At 53.7% G+C, this 15,708-nt stretch overlaps 5 protein-coding genes across 5 annotated transcripts; 3 read left to right on the plus strand and 2 right to left on the minus strand.

Annotated features, from left to right (window-relative positions):
* Positions 1 to 1,055: 1,055 nt before the first annotated feature.
* J4E93_008241 (uncharacterized protein) lies at positions 1,056 to 2,925 on the plus strand (the record flags this gene model as incomplete). The annotated part of the gene is made up of 4 exons (XM_049346143.1): positions 1,056 to 1,408; positions 1,461 to 2,518; positions 2,580 to 2,717; positions 2,765 to 2,925. The coding sequence occupies 4 exons, from the start codon at positions 1,056 to 1,058 to the stop codon at positions 2,923 to 2,925; spliced, it is 1,710 nt and encodes a 569-aa protein (XP_049196544.1).
* Positions 2,926 to 4,508: 1,583 nt separating this feature from the next.
* On the plus strand, positions 4,509 to 6,723 carry J4E93_008242 (uncharacterized protein; the record flags this gene model as incomplete). Its single annotated transcript, XM_049346144.1, has 2 exons — positions 4,509 to 4,514; positions 4,909 to 6,723. The coding sequence occupies 2 exons, from the start codon at positions 4,509 to 4,511 to the stop codon at positions 6,721 to 6,723; spliced, it is 1,821 nt and encodes a 606-aa protein (XP_049196545.1).
* Positions 6,724 to 7,291: 568 nt separating this feature from the next.
* Positions 7,292 to 8,166, plus strand: J4E93_008243 (uncharacterized protein; the record flags this gene model as incomplete). The annotated part of the gene is made up of 2 exons (XM_049346145.1): positions 7,292 to 7,295; positions 7,415 to 8,166. The coding sequence occupies 2 exons, from the start codon at positions 7,292 to 7,294 to the stop codon at positions 8,164 to 8,166; spliced, it is 756 nt and encodes a 251-aa protein (XP_049196546.1).
* Positions 8,167 to 8,785: 619 nt separating this feature from the next.
* Positions 8,786 to 9,364, minus strand: J4E93_008244 (uncharacterized protein; the record flags this gene model as incomplete). The annotated part of the gene is made up of 1 exon (XM_049346146.1): positions 8,786 to 9,364. The coding sequence occupies one exon, from the start codon at positions 9,362 to 9,364 to the stop codon at positions 8,786 to 8,788; it is 579 nt and encodes a 192-aa protein (XP_049196547.1).
* Positions 9,365 to 12,082: 2,718 nt separating this feature from the next.
* On the minus strand, positions 12,083 to 12,718 carry J4E93_008245 (uncharacterized protein; the record flags this gene model as incomplete). The annotated part of the gene is made up of 1 exon (XM_049346147.1): positions 12,083 to 12,718. One exon carries the CDS (start codon positions 12,716 to 12,718, stop codon positions 12,083 to 12,085), a length of 636 nt encoding a protein of 211 aa, XP_049196548.1.
* Between the last annotated feature and the right edge of the window lie 2,990 nt (positions 12,719 to 15,708).

Below are 15,708 nucleotides of genomic sequence, written 5' to 3' on the forward strand. Positions count from 1 at the left end.
TTGGTATAACGAAACATGGGTTTTTCGCCGAGTACGCAAAGGTTGATGCGAGACAGACGGCTAAGGTACCGGGGAATGTTTCTTTTCTTACTGCGGCGCCGCTGGCTTGTGCGGGCGTGACGGTTTATCGCGGTATCGTCTTGTCAGTTGTGCGGAAGGGGGAGTGGATTGCTGTTGTGGGTAGTGGAGGCGGGTTGGGCCATCTTGGAGTGAAGTTTGCAAAAGCCATGGGATTGAATGTTGTTGGGATTGATGCGAGGGATGAGGGGTTGGAATTAACGAATTTGTGTGGTGCGGATGTTACTGTTGATGCTAGGATTGGGATGGAAGAGGTTGTCAAGGCTGTACGTGCTTGTACGGGGAATGAGGGGGTGAAGGCTACGCTGAACGTTAGTGACGCGAAGGAGTCGGCGGCGTTGGCTTGTGCGGTGACGAAGATGCATGGGACGATGATTCAGCTTGCGCAGCCGGATGGGGTGGTTATTCCGTTTCATGAACTCATTTTGAGGGATATCAGGGTTAGAGGGTCGGCTGTTGCGAATCTGAGTGAGGCGCGGGATATGCTGGATTTGGTTGCTGAGCATGGTATCACGGTGCAGACGAGTTCGTTTCAAGGGCTGGGCGAGATTGAGAAGTTGGTAGAGCTGGCGCATAGCGGGAAGATGAAGGGAAAGGGTGTTGTCATCATGGATCAAGAGCAGATTGACAGAGAGAAGAATGTCAGATCGGCGTTGTAGGGAGATGCATTGCCAGAACCCCTCATGCTTACACTTTACAATGTAGACGTCGTAGATGCGCTTGTCTTGGGAACGACATACCTGGGTATTCTCATCAGGAGGAGTCGCGGCGCGACAAGGGCCGAAAACGTTGGAGAAGAGTAGATGTGGGGTCTTCTCCGCAATGTGGGGAACGACACCTTCACGCATGTCAACTAGCGTTTCGGCACCCATGTCTTCACCCAGCCGAGAAGGCTTGTTCCTGCAGGATACATTAATAACGAAACATGGTGGAGATCTGGGTCATCTCTTCGCAGTACACATTTTACGTCCTTCACAATGACGCCTTCACCAATGTACATCGACCCGGAATATCAGTCCACACATTTCAACCTCTTTAAAGACTCTATTACTGTTCCGCTAAAGTCGGTACTACCACCTGGTGTTGACCGAAATGCATTTGACAAGGCCGTCGCGAAATACAAGGTTGTTGTGGGTGATGCGCAGGTGTATTCAGGTGACGCATTGACGGAGTATATCGATCCGTACGAGTTGCATGAGGCGGAGGGAACTCGCAAGATGCCCAGCGCAGCCGTGCGACCGAAAGACATCCAGGAACTACGAGACGTGTTGAAGATATCGAACGATTTCGGCATTCCAGTATGGACGTTCTCACGAGGAAAGAATCTCGGGTCAGTACCTCACATATACAAACCAGCTCCAACCCATCTCACCATTGTATAGATACGGCGGACCCGCCCCTCGCGTAACCGGGTGCGTAGCCCTCGATCTCCACCGCATGGACAAGATCATAGAAGTAAACTCCGAATACGCCTACGCCGTCGTCGAACCGGGTGTCACATTCACCGATCTTTACGACTACTGTGTCAAAAACAAGCTCAACGTCTGGCCTTCCGTACCATCTCTCGGCTGGGGCTCAGTCATCGGAAACACGATCGATCGCGGTACGGGCTTCACACCCACAGGGACACACCACCAGCACATCGCCGGCGTGGAAGCCATGCTGGCAAACGGCGAGCTCGTCCGAACAGGCCAGTTCGCCATGTCCAACTCGCCATCCGCACACCTCTCCAAGTTCTCATTCGGACCCAGTATCGAGGGACTGTTCCTGCAGTCCAACCTCGGTATCGTGACTAAACTGGGTATCTGGCTCACGCCCGCCCCCCAAGCTTTCATGTCCTGCTCGTTCGACATGCCGGATTTCGAAGACGTGGAAACGATTGTCGATATCTTCGGGCCGTTGCGACGAGATGGTCTGCTTCCCAATACTGTCTATGTGTCCAATGTGACGGAATGGCTGGGTATGATGGGCCCGAGAGAAGACTTCTGGCCACACGACACTTCGATACCGGATTGGAGGATCAAGGAGTTACAGAAGCAGTTTGATCTGGGTTATTGGAACGCCAAATTCGGCCTGTATGGTGCGAGAGATGTGATTCAAGCGCATTTCGACGAGCTGAAGAAGATTATTGGGATGAAAGCGCCAAAGGGACGGTTGGTGGGGAAGATCTTTTCTGCACCGGATGGAGAGACATTGGATCCTACGTCTGTTCCGGAGATGGATGGTGGGTTCTTCGTTGGTATACCGACGCTCTGGTCGCTTCCTATGGTGAAGTTCCGCCTGCCAAAGTCCGGGGGTGGCATTGGTGCGCATTACGACTACAGCCCTATCATACCTTCCAAGGGTAAAGAGATTCTGGACTGGGTCAAGACGGCGAAGAAGATCTGCGAGGCGGATAACTTTGATCTGTTCTGCGACTTCTTTATGCATGAGCGCCATGGTGAGATCGAACTCTTGAGCGGTGAATGGTGACATATACTGACTTTGGTGCCTCTATCTAGTTATCTTCGTCAACATGTTCACGTTTGACAAGACAAACGCGACACATCGGAAAGCGGTGCAGAACATCTTTGATGGCCTGTTTGAGGCGGGAAAGAAGAGGGGATACAGCAAGTATCGCAGCCATGTCAACACCATGGGTACGTCTTTGGTCTTCTTCTCTGAACTGTCGCTGACTTCTACACAGATCGTGTCGCGTCATTGTACGACTTCAACGATCACGCGTACCGAAGATTTGTCGAGACGATCAAGGACGCTGTCGATCCTAATGGTATACTGTCGCCTGGTAAGCAGGGTATCTGGCCAAAGCGGTTCCGAGGGGATGAGGTGTCCAAAGCGCATCTATGAGCTGCGGTATTCTGTGGAATCCAAGGCGCAAGCGCAGAAATGGATGTGTATGTTATTGCTTGAGCTTGGAGACAGAAGCCTCTGCATGCATCGCTGCAGGTATCTCAGCTACCCAGCTTAGTCCAGTATTCAAGGTGTCATGATGACACGTCGTGGTGTTGCCCTGAGATTGTGCTCATCGATGGCTGATTCAACGAGATGCGGTCGACCACGAAACGTAGACGAGGGCAAACCCATAAGCAGCCGACGGCGTGTTCAAACTCGAGGCCCGATCAACGGGAGCTGCTATGTGCATGATCATCTCAGAAGATCGTTCAGGCACAGCGTCCACTGCACATCAAAGCTCAGATCGTCACGACAACCAGCACAGAGTATGAACTGACGAAGTATGTATGTCCAATTATAGTCCTACACATCCACAGAAGAATATGGGTAGGGTGGAGAAGACACGGCTCTGCTAAAAACCAATATTAATCTCCCACAGAGAGAAAAGTTGCTTCCTGGCCATGAAGACGAGCCAGGGAGCAGGCAAGAGTGGGGTAGTAGCAAACAACGCGCACAGCAGCGACGACTCTCAGAACGACAAACATTGAATCATTCGGTGTCGAGCACGTGCCGCAAGCTGTGCATCGCGAGGTTGTTGATGAGCAGAAGAACGAGCCAGAGCTTGGTTTTACGTGTTGAAGAATTAGCCCGCTCGGACCCCCCGTCTTTGTCAGCATTCGCTTGGCGCTGCCCGCGCGCCTGAAAAGCTCGTCGCAGCTCGGCCTCAGCTTTCCTTCCATATTCACAAAATCACAATGGACGATTAATCAACGGCTATACTGAGCTCTTCATCTCTATAGTTGTCATATTTGCGTCACTAGAACAATACCTGGCACTTTTAGGCTTTTTGCTACGATTTCTATGTTGCTTGAAGCCACCTGCGTGACCATACATTCTTTTGAACAGTGCTGAGATTTCCGAACGTGCTCTTTCGTGTGTTTTGAGTGCTTTGACTGGCTGGGAAGATTCCTTCTCCAGAGTACTGGAGAGCTGACGACGGCAATGTCTGTCAGCGTTGGATCGTATCTGCGGCAACGAAGACGGCGGCTTCGGCCTTACCAAAACCAGATCGGCAGCGTCTACGAGTCGCGCCACCAAGCCTGCACGTCGTTCATGCGCTGTCGTAAGCTGTTCCACGCCCATCGGGTTGTGAGGTCGATGATGTACTTTTGGACGGAGGGCAGCAAGCTCAGACAGGGGCATAATGCCGTATATAGACCAAAAACGCAGGGTTCTGGAGCTTGTGCGGATGCCATGTGTGAAGTGGAACGGATGCATTACTCGTCATCGCGCGTGTCAACTAAGGGCCCTACGAGCTCCCCTTTCTGTGCTCATGTTTTGCTTTGCGATGGACTTGTTCATTCTCTGGTAATCTTAGCTACGCGCCCTCTTGCCGTCCGTCCTGCCCCCTTTCCCCGCGCGTACTGCTCTCGTGCACGTTCTGCCGCTCCCCGATCTTCAACCTCCGCCCGAACCGCTTCCTCCTTCCAGACTGGACGACATGGCGTCGGCTCTGAACAAACGCCAGCAGGCGCGTAATGAGCGTGCGCTGCAGGATCTCATCAAGACGGTCCCTGGCAACGGGACATGCGCAGACTGTGGCGCGCGGAATCCAGGTATGTAGTGCAGGCGCATCTCGTTGGGCTCTCAGATGCTAACCAGGTTATACAGGATGGGCAAGCTGGAGTGTAAGTCTACCCATACCACGAAGCGAAACCGTACCCTCTACGAACCGATCGTTCCTCTACGAAGCCTAAACTGACGTGTGCTGTAGCTGGGCATCTTCCTGTGCATGCGATGCGCGGCCCTACATCGGAAACTGGGAACGCACATCTCCAAGGTCAAGTCCTTGAGTATGGACAAGTGGGACAATGCGCAAGTAGACGTAAGACCTGTTAGACCTCCGCGGTTCATACCGGATTGCTGACACCTGTGTAGAACATGAAGCGCATTGGCAATCTCGAGTCGAACAAGACGTATAACCCGCGCAACGTCAAGCCCTCCATACCCATCGACATCGACGAAGTAGACAGCGCCATGGAGAGATACATACGGGCAAAATACGAGCAGAGGATATACTTGGATGCTTCGCGACCGGGCACGCGACAGAATACAGGCAGCACGAGCTCTGAGGACCGGCCACCACCATTACCGCCGAAGCCCACCGGCCGCTTTGGATTTGGATTGCGAAAGGCCTCCACCACACGGGATCTCACTCCTCCGCTGTCGCCAGGTCTGGGAGGATTCAGTCAACACGACCAGTCGCCGCCACGCATCAACAAGCCGTCCAGGGTGTTCGGCTCCAACATACACACTTCGGGCGATGGCTTGGACTCGAAACTTACAACTCTCCGGGATATGGGCTTCCCAGACGACAAGCGCAACGCCACGGTGTTGAAGGGGCTGAATGGGAATCTGGACCGGGCAGTGGAGGCGTTGATTCGACTTGGAGAGCAGGATCCTGGCAGATCGAGAGGAAGCACACCCACACCGGCTTCGCAGCCTGCGTCCAATGGCATTTCGTTCGACACAATCAGCACCGCACCCCCTACCGCGTCTTCTACGAACCCTTTCGATGCGTTAGACGCTCCAGCGCAGGCTCCTCAACAGCAACCCCAACTCGCTCCTCTTCAGACCCAGCAAACGTCCTACAATCCATTCTTACAACAAGCGCCCCAGGGATATGCTCAGCAACAGGCACCTCAAGGGTATGCACAGCAACAGGTCCCCCAGCAACAGCAGCAGCAGCAGCAGCAGCAGCAGCAGAATTTCGGATATCAACAAAACCCATGGGATCAACAGCAGCAAAGCCTCGAACAGACGTTTCAAGGCATGCAGATATCGCAACAGCAACCTCAACAGCCTTTATTCCCGAACCGAACTGGAGGCTACGCTGATTCAACACCCTCGTCTTTCGCTCAAACGAACCCGTACAACCAGTCGTTTACTCCGCCACCGATGCCGCAGATACCCGAACAATACAGCGCTTTCTTCGCACCGCAACAGCCACAGTATCAGTCCATGTCCAATCCCTCGAGCCCAGGAAATCCCTTTTTGAGATCGTCGAAAAGCCAAATGTTTACACCGACTAATCTGGCAAGTTCGAATCCATTTGGGCAGCCTACGATGCAACAGCAACAGCAACAGATGTCTCAGCCGATGTCGGCACCACCGCAGCAGCAGATGCCTAATCCTTGGTCGCAGCAAATGCAACAACAGCAGCAGCAGCAGCAGCAGCAACAGATACAGCCACAACAGCAGCAGCAGCAAATGCAACAGCCACAGCCACAGTCACAGCCGCAGTACAATCAGGTCTCAACTCCGCAATCGGCGAACCCGTGGCAGACCCAGCAACCAGGCTTCCAAAACCAGGATCCACAACAAAACTATCAGACCCAGCAGCAGAGTTTCCAGAACCAACAGGCACTATACCAACAGCAAAGCTCCAATCCCTTCGACAAGAACGCCTCGATCCTCTCGCTATACAATCAGCCTCAGCAGGCTCCTCAGCAAGCGCCCCAGCAACAAGCCCAGCCAGCGCCTCTGCAAGCTTCAACGCCTGCAGCGCAAGTACCTGGACGTGCGAACCCATTTGGTAACATGACCGGCGCACCACAAGGACAGGCACTATCCGCCGCACAAACGCCCGGGCTGAGACATGTCAGCAACGAGAGCGTGGACTTTTCCGGATTAATGAGTGGACGGCATTCTCCTGACGCATTCGCCGGCCTAAGTTCGAGTTTCAGGCGGTAGATATGCTTGGCATCGTATCGCCTCATCCTTGTACGGAGCTCTATGAGGAGATCCTTTTCTTTGTTGATACTTTTGATCTGGAGGGAGTGTGTTATTGGATATGATTGAAGAGATGGTTTGGAGGCATTGGAGGGCTGAGATTGAGGGAGGGGTTGATCGAGGTTTGTTGTATGATACCTAGCTAGGACGTGCGCTGCAACGGCTTAACACTAATTACTATTCCATTCTATGTACCTAAAGATGTCTCCAACTGAAATAATGCAGACGAAACCTTGAATCCCTGTGATGCGTCTGTGTATAGCACATGATCTGCAGGAATACCCAAGCACATGGTTTCAGGGTTGCTTTTTCACGTGCAAACGTGAAGCCACTGTGGCTAGACCTCTCGCGTCTACGTCATTGCTGCGACCCGCGTACCTGTCCCTGAACTTCGCACCACTATACCCACAACCTACAACCTACATCCTCACTTGCCTGAAGCTTGCTCATTCCCTCGATCGCCTTCCTAACACTCAATCTAAACACTGCTTTTCAGCTAGAATATCAATCTCCGAAACCAGCCAACATCATGGGTGAGATACACAGCAGCCTAGCGATAACGTCCAACTAACACCACGCAGCTCCCCAACCAGACTACTGTATGCGCACACAACTGTCTACTTCCCACCCAAAAGCTCATACAATACCATAGACAAAACCCTCGAGGTCGACTCGAAAGCTTCCCAACAGCAAATCCGCGATGCCTACAAGAAGTACAGCTTACCCACCCCACAACCCTCCCTCTCTGCTCAACTTCTAACACTCCCCCACAGAGCAGCTCTAAAGCACCACCCCGACCGCGTCCCCTCCGACTCCCCCGAGCGCGCAAGCCGCACAAAGCGTTTCCAGCAAATCAACGACGCCTACTACACGCTCTCAGACGCGACACGGCGCCGCGACTACGACGCCGCACGCACCTACAACAGTTTCACGGGTAGTACCGCAACACCAGACTCTGATTTCGAAGAAGAAATCCCAGGAAATGCGGGTGCGGGTGCAGGTACCGGCGGCGGCTTCGCCCAAGGCTTCCCGTGGTCCGCCTTCGGTTTCGGCAGCGCACCCGCCGGCAACACGGAAGAATCCCACAACCGGTTCTCTGAAGAGCAATTCGGTGGTATCTTTGAGGAGATGCTTAGGGAAGAGGGGATGGCGGATCAAGACGCGCATCCTACTAGCAAGTTCTGGAGTATAGTTGGCGGGTTGAGTGGAGGGGCCATGGGGTTTATTGTGGCGAATTTCCCCGGTATGGTTGCGGGGGCGGTGGCGGGGAATCGGTTGGGGGCCGTGAGGGATACGAAGGGGAAGAGCGTTTATGCTGTGTTTCAGGAGATGCCGCAGGCGGATAAGGCGAGGTTGTTGAGTGGGCTTGCGGCGAAGGTTTTTGCTAATGTGGTTTCTGGGTGAGCGGGGATGGGGAGGAGGGAGGGAGGGGGATGGGGTGTATGAATGACGATATCCTTGGAGTTTGTACTGGGTACCTGAGTACCTTTTCACTGTAGGTTTAGTTTGGATAATCTACTACACGTACTTCACAGGCTTCATGAGTTGATCTAGGTGCACGCATGGTGTGAGTAGTGAAGTATAGGAAGAGCAAGTTTTGATCTGCATCTGAACGCCAGGCAGGTCCAAGCCTACGCAAAGGAGGGATATCTCTAACGAAAAGAAAAAAACAAGAAAGCTAAACAAGCCAGAACGGAAAAGAACAGGAGAAAAACGTCGTCAAACGTCTCCCCACATCGCGCCGTCGTAACGTCGTGCAATAAGAAAAAAGCCCAAAGGCCAAAAACAAAAATACCACCGTTTTTCCCCATCCCATCACAGCCCCTTCCAATACTCCCACTTCCTCGCCATCTCCTCACTCATAATCTGCGGCAGCGCCTGTCGTTGCAGAGGATCACTCCTCTGCTCCTCATGTCACCAATCACTTCCCCCACGCGTCAGATTCCCCACAACGCGCGTGATAGTAAGGACGTTCTCGACCGTTCCTAGAAGAGGAAGCCGCAGTCAGCTCCTCTTCATCTCTTTACATGAACTTGCTTGCCATACTCGCCAGACTAGCCAGACCGCCGATGCCAGAAGAGACGCTCTGCATGTCGATGTTGCCGAGGCCGGCCATCATGCCTCCGCCGCCGTTGTTGCTGGGGGCGCTCCGGGTGTTGGAGTAGTCGTAGCCTTGGCTGCCGTAGTAGCCGCCGCTGCTGCTGGCACCCCTTGTATTGTAGTTGGTGTTGGTGTGCCCGGATCCAGCATACCCGCCTCTCGCACCCGGCCCCCCCATCTCAGGCAGATTAACGCCAAACTGCCTCGCGAGTTTATGCAAGACGCCGCCGGAGACGAGAGGCATGATGACCATGAAGAAGACTTTGTAGGGGTGGCGTTGGGCGTAGCGCCAGATTTCGCGGAGGAAGTGTTGCAGTTTCTTGTACAGGTGTTGCATGTAGCTGTCGCGGGGTGAGCGCTTGTAGCGCGACGTGGAGCTGTGGTGGCGCGAGGACGCCGAGTACGACGACGAGGCGTAGCCAGGGCGGTATCCGGATGAGGAGCGGCGCGAGGGTGAGCCCCCTGTTGAGAAGGGGTTCCAGGAGCTGCTGCCGTAGCCCATGGTGGCGGGGCGTGGGGTGTGGGTGTTGGTGGAGGAGGGGAGGAGTAAGGTTGGTTTAGGGTGTATGGAGGCTGAAAGGGGTGTTGTTGGTACTCCGAGGCTTGATGTTGATGAGCGACGGGATGAATGCGCGCGAGCGACAGACGTCGGGATGCGGTGGTGTGCAGTGTATTGATCCGCCCAGCGCATTCAGCGCAAGAATACTCTTGATATGCGCGGTGATGAGGTTCAGCGACAACAACGACTCTATGACTGTGAGTCTTGAAGCCAGCGCAACAGTATCCAGTGGACTAGAAGAGCAGCAGTCGCAACACACAACCGGTGAAGGGATGTGGGTCTCTTGGGCTTCAATCGCCTCCTCTTTTGCCTCACTTCAGCTCAGGTTCTTCCCTGCTTCCTTGACCCTGCCTTGGCCTGATGCGCGATGCGCGCCCTACTAGCCAACTAATTCGAGGCTACAGCAACCCAACTTTCTCACACTGTGACAACACAGGCCAACCGTGCGCAACGACGACACCGACGGGAAAACGTGGGAAATGAGTCAAGGACTAGTAAGGAACACGTCGACGGGTAGAAAAAGACCACAAAAGATGGCACGGTTGGGGAATTTCGCTGGTGAGGGAAGGAACTTTGGCCAGCTTAAAGATGTGCGCGAACTTGTGGAGCAGGCAGAGGAATGATCGTCGCAGACTAACTGACCGCTTTTTGGTGGTTGGGCGTGCCGGCGTAGCCCTGCAGGTACATATGTACCGCCACCTCCGATTTATGCCGTCTCAGATCCCACTTGTGCACATGTGCGATGATGTGCGTGAACCATGAAAATCGCGGAGATTAATTCGTACTCTACGCGAGACGAGTGCAACACAGGTGACCAAAACTTCTTCCATCAATATTGGTTATTCTTTGATGGCTACCCGTGGCTTTTGACGTGATCGCGATCGAAACAGCCGTTATGCAACGGCCGTTGTGCGCGTACCCTTGTCGCATAAGTGTCTAGAAAACCGTTGTAAGTGTTCGAGACCGCAGATGCAGATGCAGCACACGCAATATGGCATTCAACAAACCGTGCTAAGAGGCTGGATTGAGGGGACAGACCCGTTCCTGCAGGCGCTCCTTGCCCAGTTCGAGACACGTTTGGCTGATTTAAGAGTCAGATCGAATGACTGTTATCGAACAACACACACTCAGTGGAGCAGGCAATACATATATTTATCAGTACAACAGGAATATCATGGGCCCACTACATACGTGGCCGTCTTCGAGGCCACTATCTTGTATGCAACGTCTACGAAAGCAAGAATCAATTGGATCAGAAGTGTCAGATTGGAGAGCGGGGGATTTGTACCATGTACAACTACATCGAGATGCTTCAACCTTTCTTCCTACTTTTACCGCTCTTCCGCCGCCTCTCAACTCCATGGCCACTTCCTCTGACAGCTTCTTGAGGTTGGGCTGGAGTAGCAGAGCTTGATGCTTGCGCAGCCAAAGCTGGGTCCGACTGACTGACATGGCTACGTGCTGCGGGTGCTGCTCGCTGAAGTGATGCCGATGCAGCAGCAGGGACGGGAACACGTCGTGGCACTGATGTGTAGCTAGCTTCAGACACGGCCGAACTTACACTCCGTGTATATTGCGGTTGAGGCGAAGTCGGTGATGTAGAGGATGTAGGACTGAAGTTGTGATACTGGTAAGGCTCCACAGGGAACGGAACAAGCCCAGCAGATTGAATAGAAGACGACCTTGTGCGTGACCCGTGTGGGAGATCAGCCTCGTAGGCAGCCTGTCGAGAGGATATACGACCTTGCCGTGGAGGAGAGGTGGGACGGTAATCGACCACAGACTCTGGGAACGCGCCGAGCATTTCTCGAGAAAAGCTGGCGTGCGATGGCGAAGGGACGTAATGACTAGCATCAGACACGGAACGGGACGCTGGACGTGGAGATTCCCGTTCCCGTTCCAGGCTACCCTGGTAAGCATTGATGGGCGCGTACACATGCTGCCCGTCCGGGCCAGGTATGACGAAGCCGGGTGGCGGTGCATGGCTATCTGTAGTTGATATGGTAGACGTACGTTTGCGACTGCTGGGCTTCTCCTTCGACTTTGATCCAAAGATTGAACTTCGCTTCTGATCTTTCTTCGATCTGGAAGAACTGCCGTGCTTGCTAGTCGCATCGTCTCTAACCACACTTGTGGGGTCGTTGGGGTAGTAAGCACTGTTCGGCCGAGAGTGTATTTCAGGGCGAACTGCTGTTGTCCTTGGTCCGCGAAGTCGTGAATCATACGCGCGTAACTCTTCTGGACTAAGTGATACGTTTGGATTACCCGCTGCTCTTGCTATCCGAATCTTATCGAGTACGCGCCGGAATAGTGTTTCCTCGTATTCAGCGGTATCGAAGTCGTCGCCGAGATACTCATCATAATCCTGTTGATGGCCACGGTCTTGGTATGTTGCCTCACCCAAAGCTGCTGCCCTGCCCTCCCAGGCACTAATATCCATATCATTAAAGTATAGCTCATCCGGATTTATGCTCTTTCCGTTCAAAGCCGGCTGAAACGCCTGATCTAATACAACGCCACCCTTCTCATCGTCGTTATCCGATTCTTGAAACCTATGCACGTCGTTCTGTCCCCCCTCATAGTATCTCCCCACACCTGACGAGCCCCCTGGTGGTCTTCCCCAGCGGGGCATAGTGTAAGGAGGAGTTCGCGGCCGACCACCTAGACCGCCTCCTCGGAAAAAGCTGACTCGATGGGCTTGTCCAAAAATGCAGCGTGGCCCACGACGGTGACGCCAGTTGCGCCGATGAGCCAGAGAACAGTGGAAAAGGGCGAGGCCCAGAGTCCGAGAGGAATCGCAATGACGAAGAGCGTAGTGTATAGCTGGGAGGTGCTCGCGCGCCAGCTACCGAGCTGGAGATCATTGCCCTCTAGCTTGCCGATTCCAAACATACCACCGACCACGAGGATGATGACAAAGAGCAGCATCAAGTTGGTGAGCAGACTGTAGATGCTAAGCATGACGAAGACAGCGGCATAGTTGCTCGAGAAGTAGCCCAAGTTGTAGTTGACCCTGCTCTGAACCTCGCTAAAGTTGGCGGGCTTGGAGATGCGCTTGAAGTCGAAGAACTCGGAGATGGGTCGTAGGTTGGCGAATCGCGACGAGACTGAAGTAGAGCGGATGCTGTCGAAGCGTCCGCCCAAGTTCATCCTGGATGTCAGGGCATCGATGGGGATGCTGAAGCGAGACATGACAGAAGGTGTGTGGGTCGTGATTTCGGGTGGTGGTGTTTGTTGGCGCTGGTCGGGGGTAATGAGGGTCTGTTGTTGTTCTTCGAGATCTTGAGGGGAAGTCATGGTCAGTTCAGCTGCTGGTAGTGGTGGAGATCGAGGGGAGGCTGGAGATGTGTCCTCTAGAGGGGAAGGAGGTAGAATTGTATGTAGTAGATGGCTGCCTTACGTGGATGGGAAAGAGTCGCGAGAGAGTGAATGCGCTGACGCGGCTGAAGTGAGTGTAGATGGAGTGCAAGTCGAGTTGTTGAGGAGGTTGCGTGTCGCTGACCGTATGGGAACTTTTGTTGGCCCCTGCCGCGAATCCCGTAGTTCAGGGTCGCGCCTGCCCACAGACACAGCCACACGCTCAGCCGAGTCTCACATGCAAGTCGTGAAGAGGCCACATTTTTTGTATCAATTGCAGAGACTTGGAGTGAAAGCGGAGAGTGACTGCACTGCGAAGAGGGCCTCTTTATCGCGCAGGCCTGCTACACCTGTGTCCCGTCGACAGCGGTCAGACTAATTGGGCCACGTTCCGTCATTAGCACTACTGGACATCTCGCGGCACAAGCCTGCAGCCTCCCTATCACTTGCTCGCAGACCAGCCAAACTTCATCCACCCCAGCCATGAGATCTCACGCGTTGCTCGCATTGGTCTTGTGCCTCTTTGCAGCATTCGCCGCTGCCTGGACCAAAGAGGGTGCGTATCACAATTGCATGTCGTCTTCAAATGCATGCTTGCGGCCACATATGCGCCTTCCCCACATGCATTTCCCCAGCTCCAGCTCATGTGCAACTGGGAGCTACTTGCTGACAGCGCACTGCAGACCACGAAATCTTCCGCATCCGTGACGAAGTCGCCAAAGCAGACGGCGCCAACATCACCTTCTACGATCTCCTCGGCGTCAAGCCCAGCGCGTCCCAAGACCAATTGACCAAGGCCCTCCGCAAGAAGTCGCGCGAACTCCACCCGGACAAGGCCCGCAAGAACTTTGTCACCGAGTATGCGAAGACCAACCCAGCGGGAAAGAAGCCGTCCAAGAAGGAGACCGACGCGCACCTGAAGAAGGTCACCGCCGCCTACCAGCGCCTCTCGGTCGTGGGAAAGTTGCTCAAGGGCCCTGAGCGCGAGCGCTACGACCACTTCCTGAGGAACGGCTTCCCAGCATGGAGGGGCTCTGGCTACTACTACGAGCGCTTCCGCCCTGGCCTCGGCTCAGTCATCTTCGGTCTACTCGTCGTTCTCGGTGGAGGCTTCCACTACTTCGCCCTGGTCATGGGATGGAAGCGCCGCAGGGACTACGCCGAGAGGTTCGTCCGCCAGGCGCGCAAGACTGCTTGGGGTGACGAGAGTGGTCTCCAGGGCATTCCTGGAGTTGACGCCGGCGCCGCCCCTGTGAACGCCCAGCAGTTCGAGAACGAAACCGCTGAAGAGACTCCTGAGGAGGTTGGCCCACGCAACCGTCGCGAGCGACGCGCCATGGAGAAGGATGCGAAGAAACCCAAGAAGGCGCAAGCTGCCAAGAAGGCGCGTGACGACGGCATCAGCACCCCAGTCGAGGCAGAGGTCATCTCCGGTCCTCAGGGAGCTAAGAAGCGCATCGTCTCTGAGAACGGCAAAATCCTAGTCGTTGACTCCGTCGGCAATGTCTTTTTGGAAGTCGAGAACGAGGATGGAATGAAGGGCGAATACCTTGTCGACGTACGTATATACAATTCTCCAACACGGTGCATTCACTAACAGCATCCAGCCCGATGAGGAGCCCCAGCCCACCATCTACGACACCCTCCTATTCAAGCTCCCCATGTTCGCCTACAACCAAACCGCCGGCCGCATCCTCGGAAAGAAGGAATTGCTCGACAAGCCACTGGTCGAGACATCGAACCTGACTGAAGAGGAGGCCGCCATCCAGAACGCCACCGCGCCCAACCTCAACGGCGAGGCGAGGAAACGCAAGGCCATGGCCAAGAAGGCAAGGTAGTCATATGTACACAATCACTACAACGCCGTAGCGTTGCAAAATTTAGCCATCGATGTTTGGTGGTAGATAGACAAAAAGGGTACTGGACTATGCATTTGTGTAAGATATAGATGAACTACAAGGTGTGCTTCGCATTAAAACTGGCTCTCAATATTGTCAAAGCCCTTTACTTGTCTTGTCCCTCATCCACGCCAACCTAGGGAAAAACTGAACAGGTCTGCAGACTACATTGACCCAAAACCTTGCAAAGGAGGTGACCTAAAGTCAACGTAGGTTCCAGACTGTTCAGTTTCCCCCTTGTATGAGGTGCATCTGTGATCTAGAGTGCTGCTACCCGTACTAACCGTGCATCCACATAGCTAAACGGAATCCGCATTAGCAAAGTACACGATGGACACACCGGGACGTCATATCGCATGTTGTACTCCACAAACTCCGCACAATAGCCCCAGCGCCAGCGCTACCCAGTACCGGCAGTCTAGTATCCCACAATCACACGATGCTTCTTCCCTTCCCCCTCGCCACTACTGTTAACACACTGAGCCAGCATCTCGATCGTTTTCTTGCTTAATAGTACTTCATTATGGGGTCTAATATGCAAAATCTACATCTACAACAGTAGATAACCACCCTCTCTTCGCTCAAAACGAGACTTCAGAACGCGACAGGCCATGTCATGGCTAAACGACTAGGAACCGATGCACGCTCCCCTTCGCAGATTCTTGTAACGCCTGTCTAACTCCAGTAATAACGGAGGAGCTTCACAACCCTAGGATCGTAACAAGAGAAGCCATGATAATAAAACAAGAGAAGATAATAGTAAAAGACCGCAGATGGGGTGAACTCGGCGAACAAACCGCCCGACAATACCACAAAGTCCAATGCAGAGAAACGGACAAGAAAAAGAAAAGCCAAAACAGGCATAATGTTGGTATCACAAGCTTGCGGCCGTGAACCCCAAAAGCAAGAAAACGGAAAAAAACGTGCACGCGCGAAAATGGGGCATGCATGAGCAAAGAGGATATTCAACAAGACAGGACCGCTCTTTTCTGGTTTCTTCCTTTCCTCTCTCTCTCTTTCTTTGTCTTTCAA

The sequence above is a fragment of the Alternaria ventricosa genome (genome assembly GCF_023758065.1).
Source record: "Alternaria ventricosa strain BMP 2768 chromosome Unknown scaffold_16, whole genome shotgun sequence".
Classification (NCBI taxonomy): Eukaryota; Fungi; Ascomycota; class Dothideomycetes; order Pleosporales; family Pleosporaceae; genus Alternaria; species Alternaria ventricosa.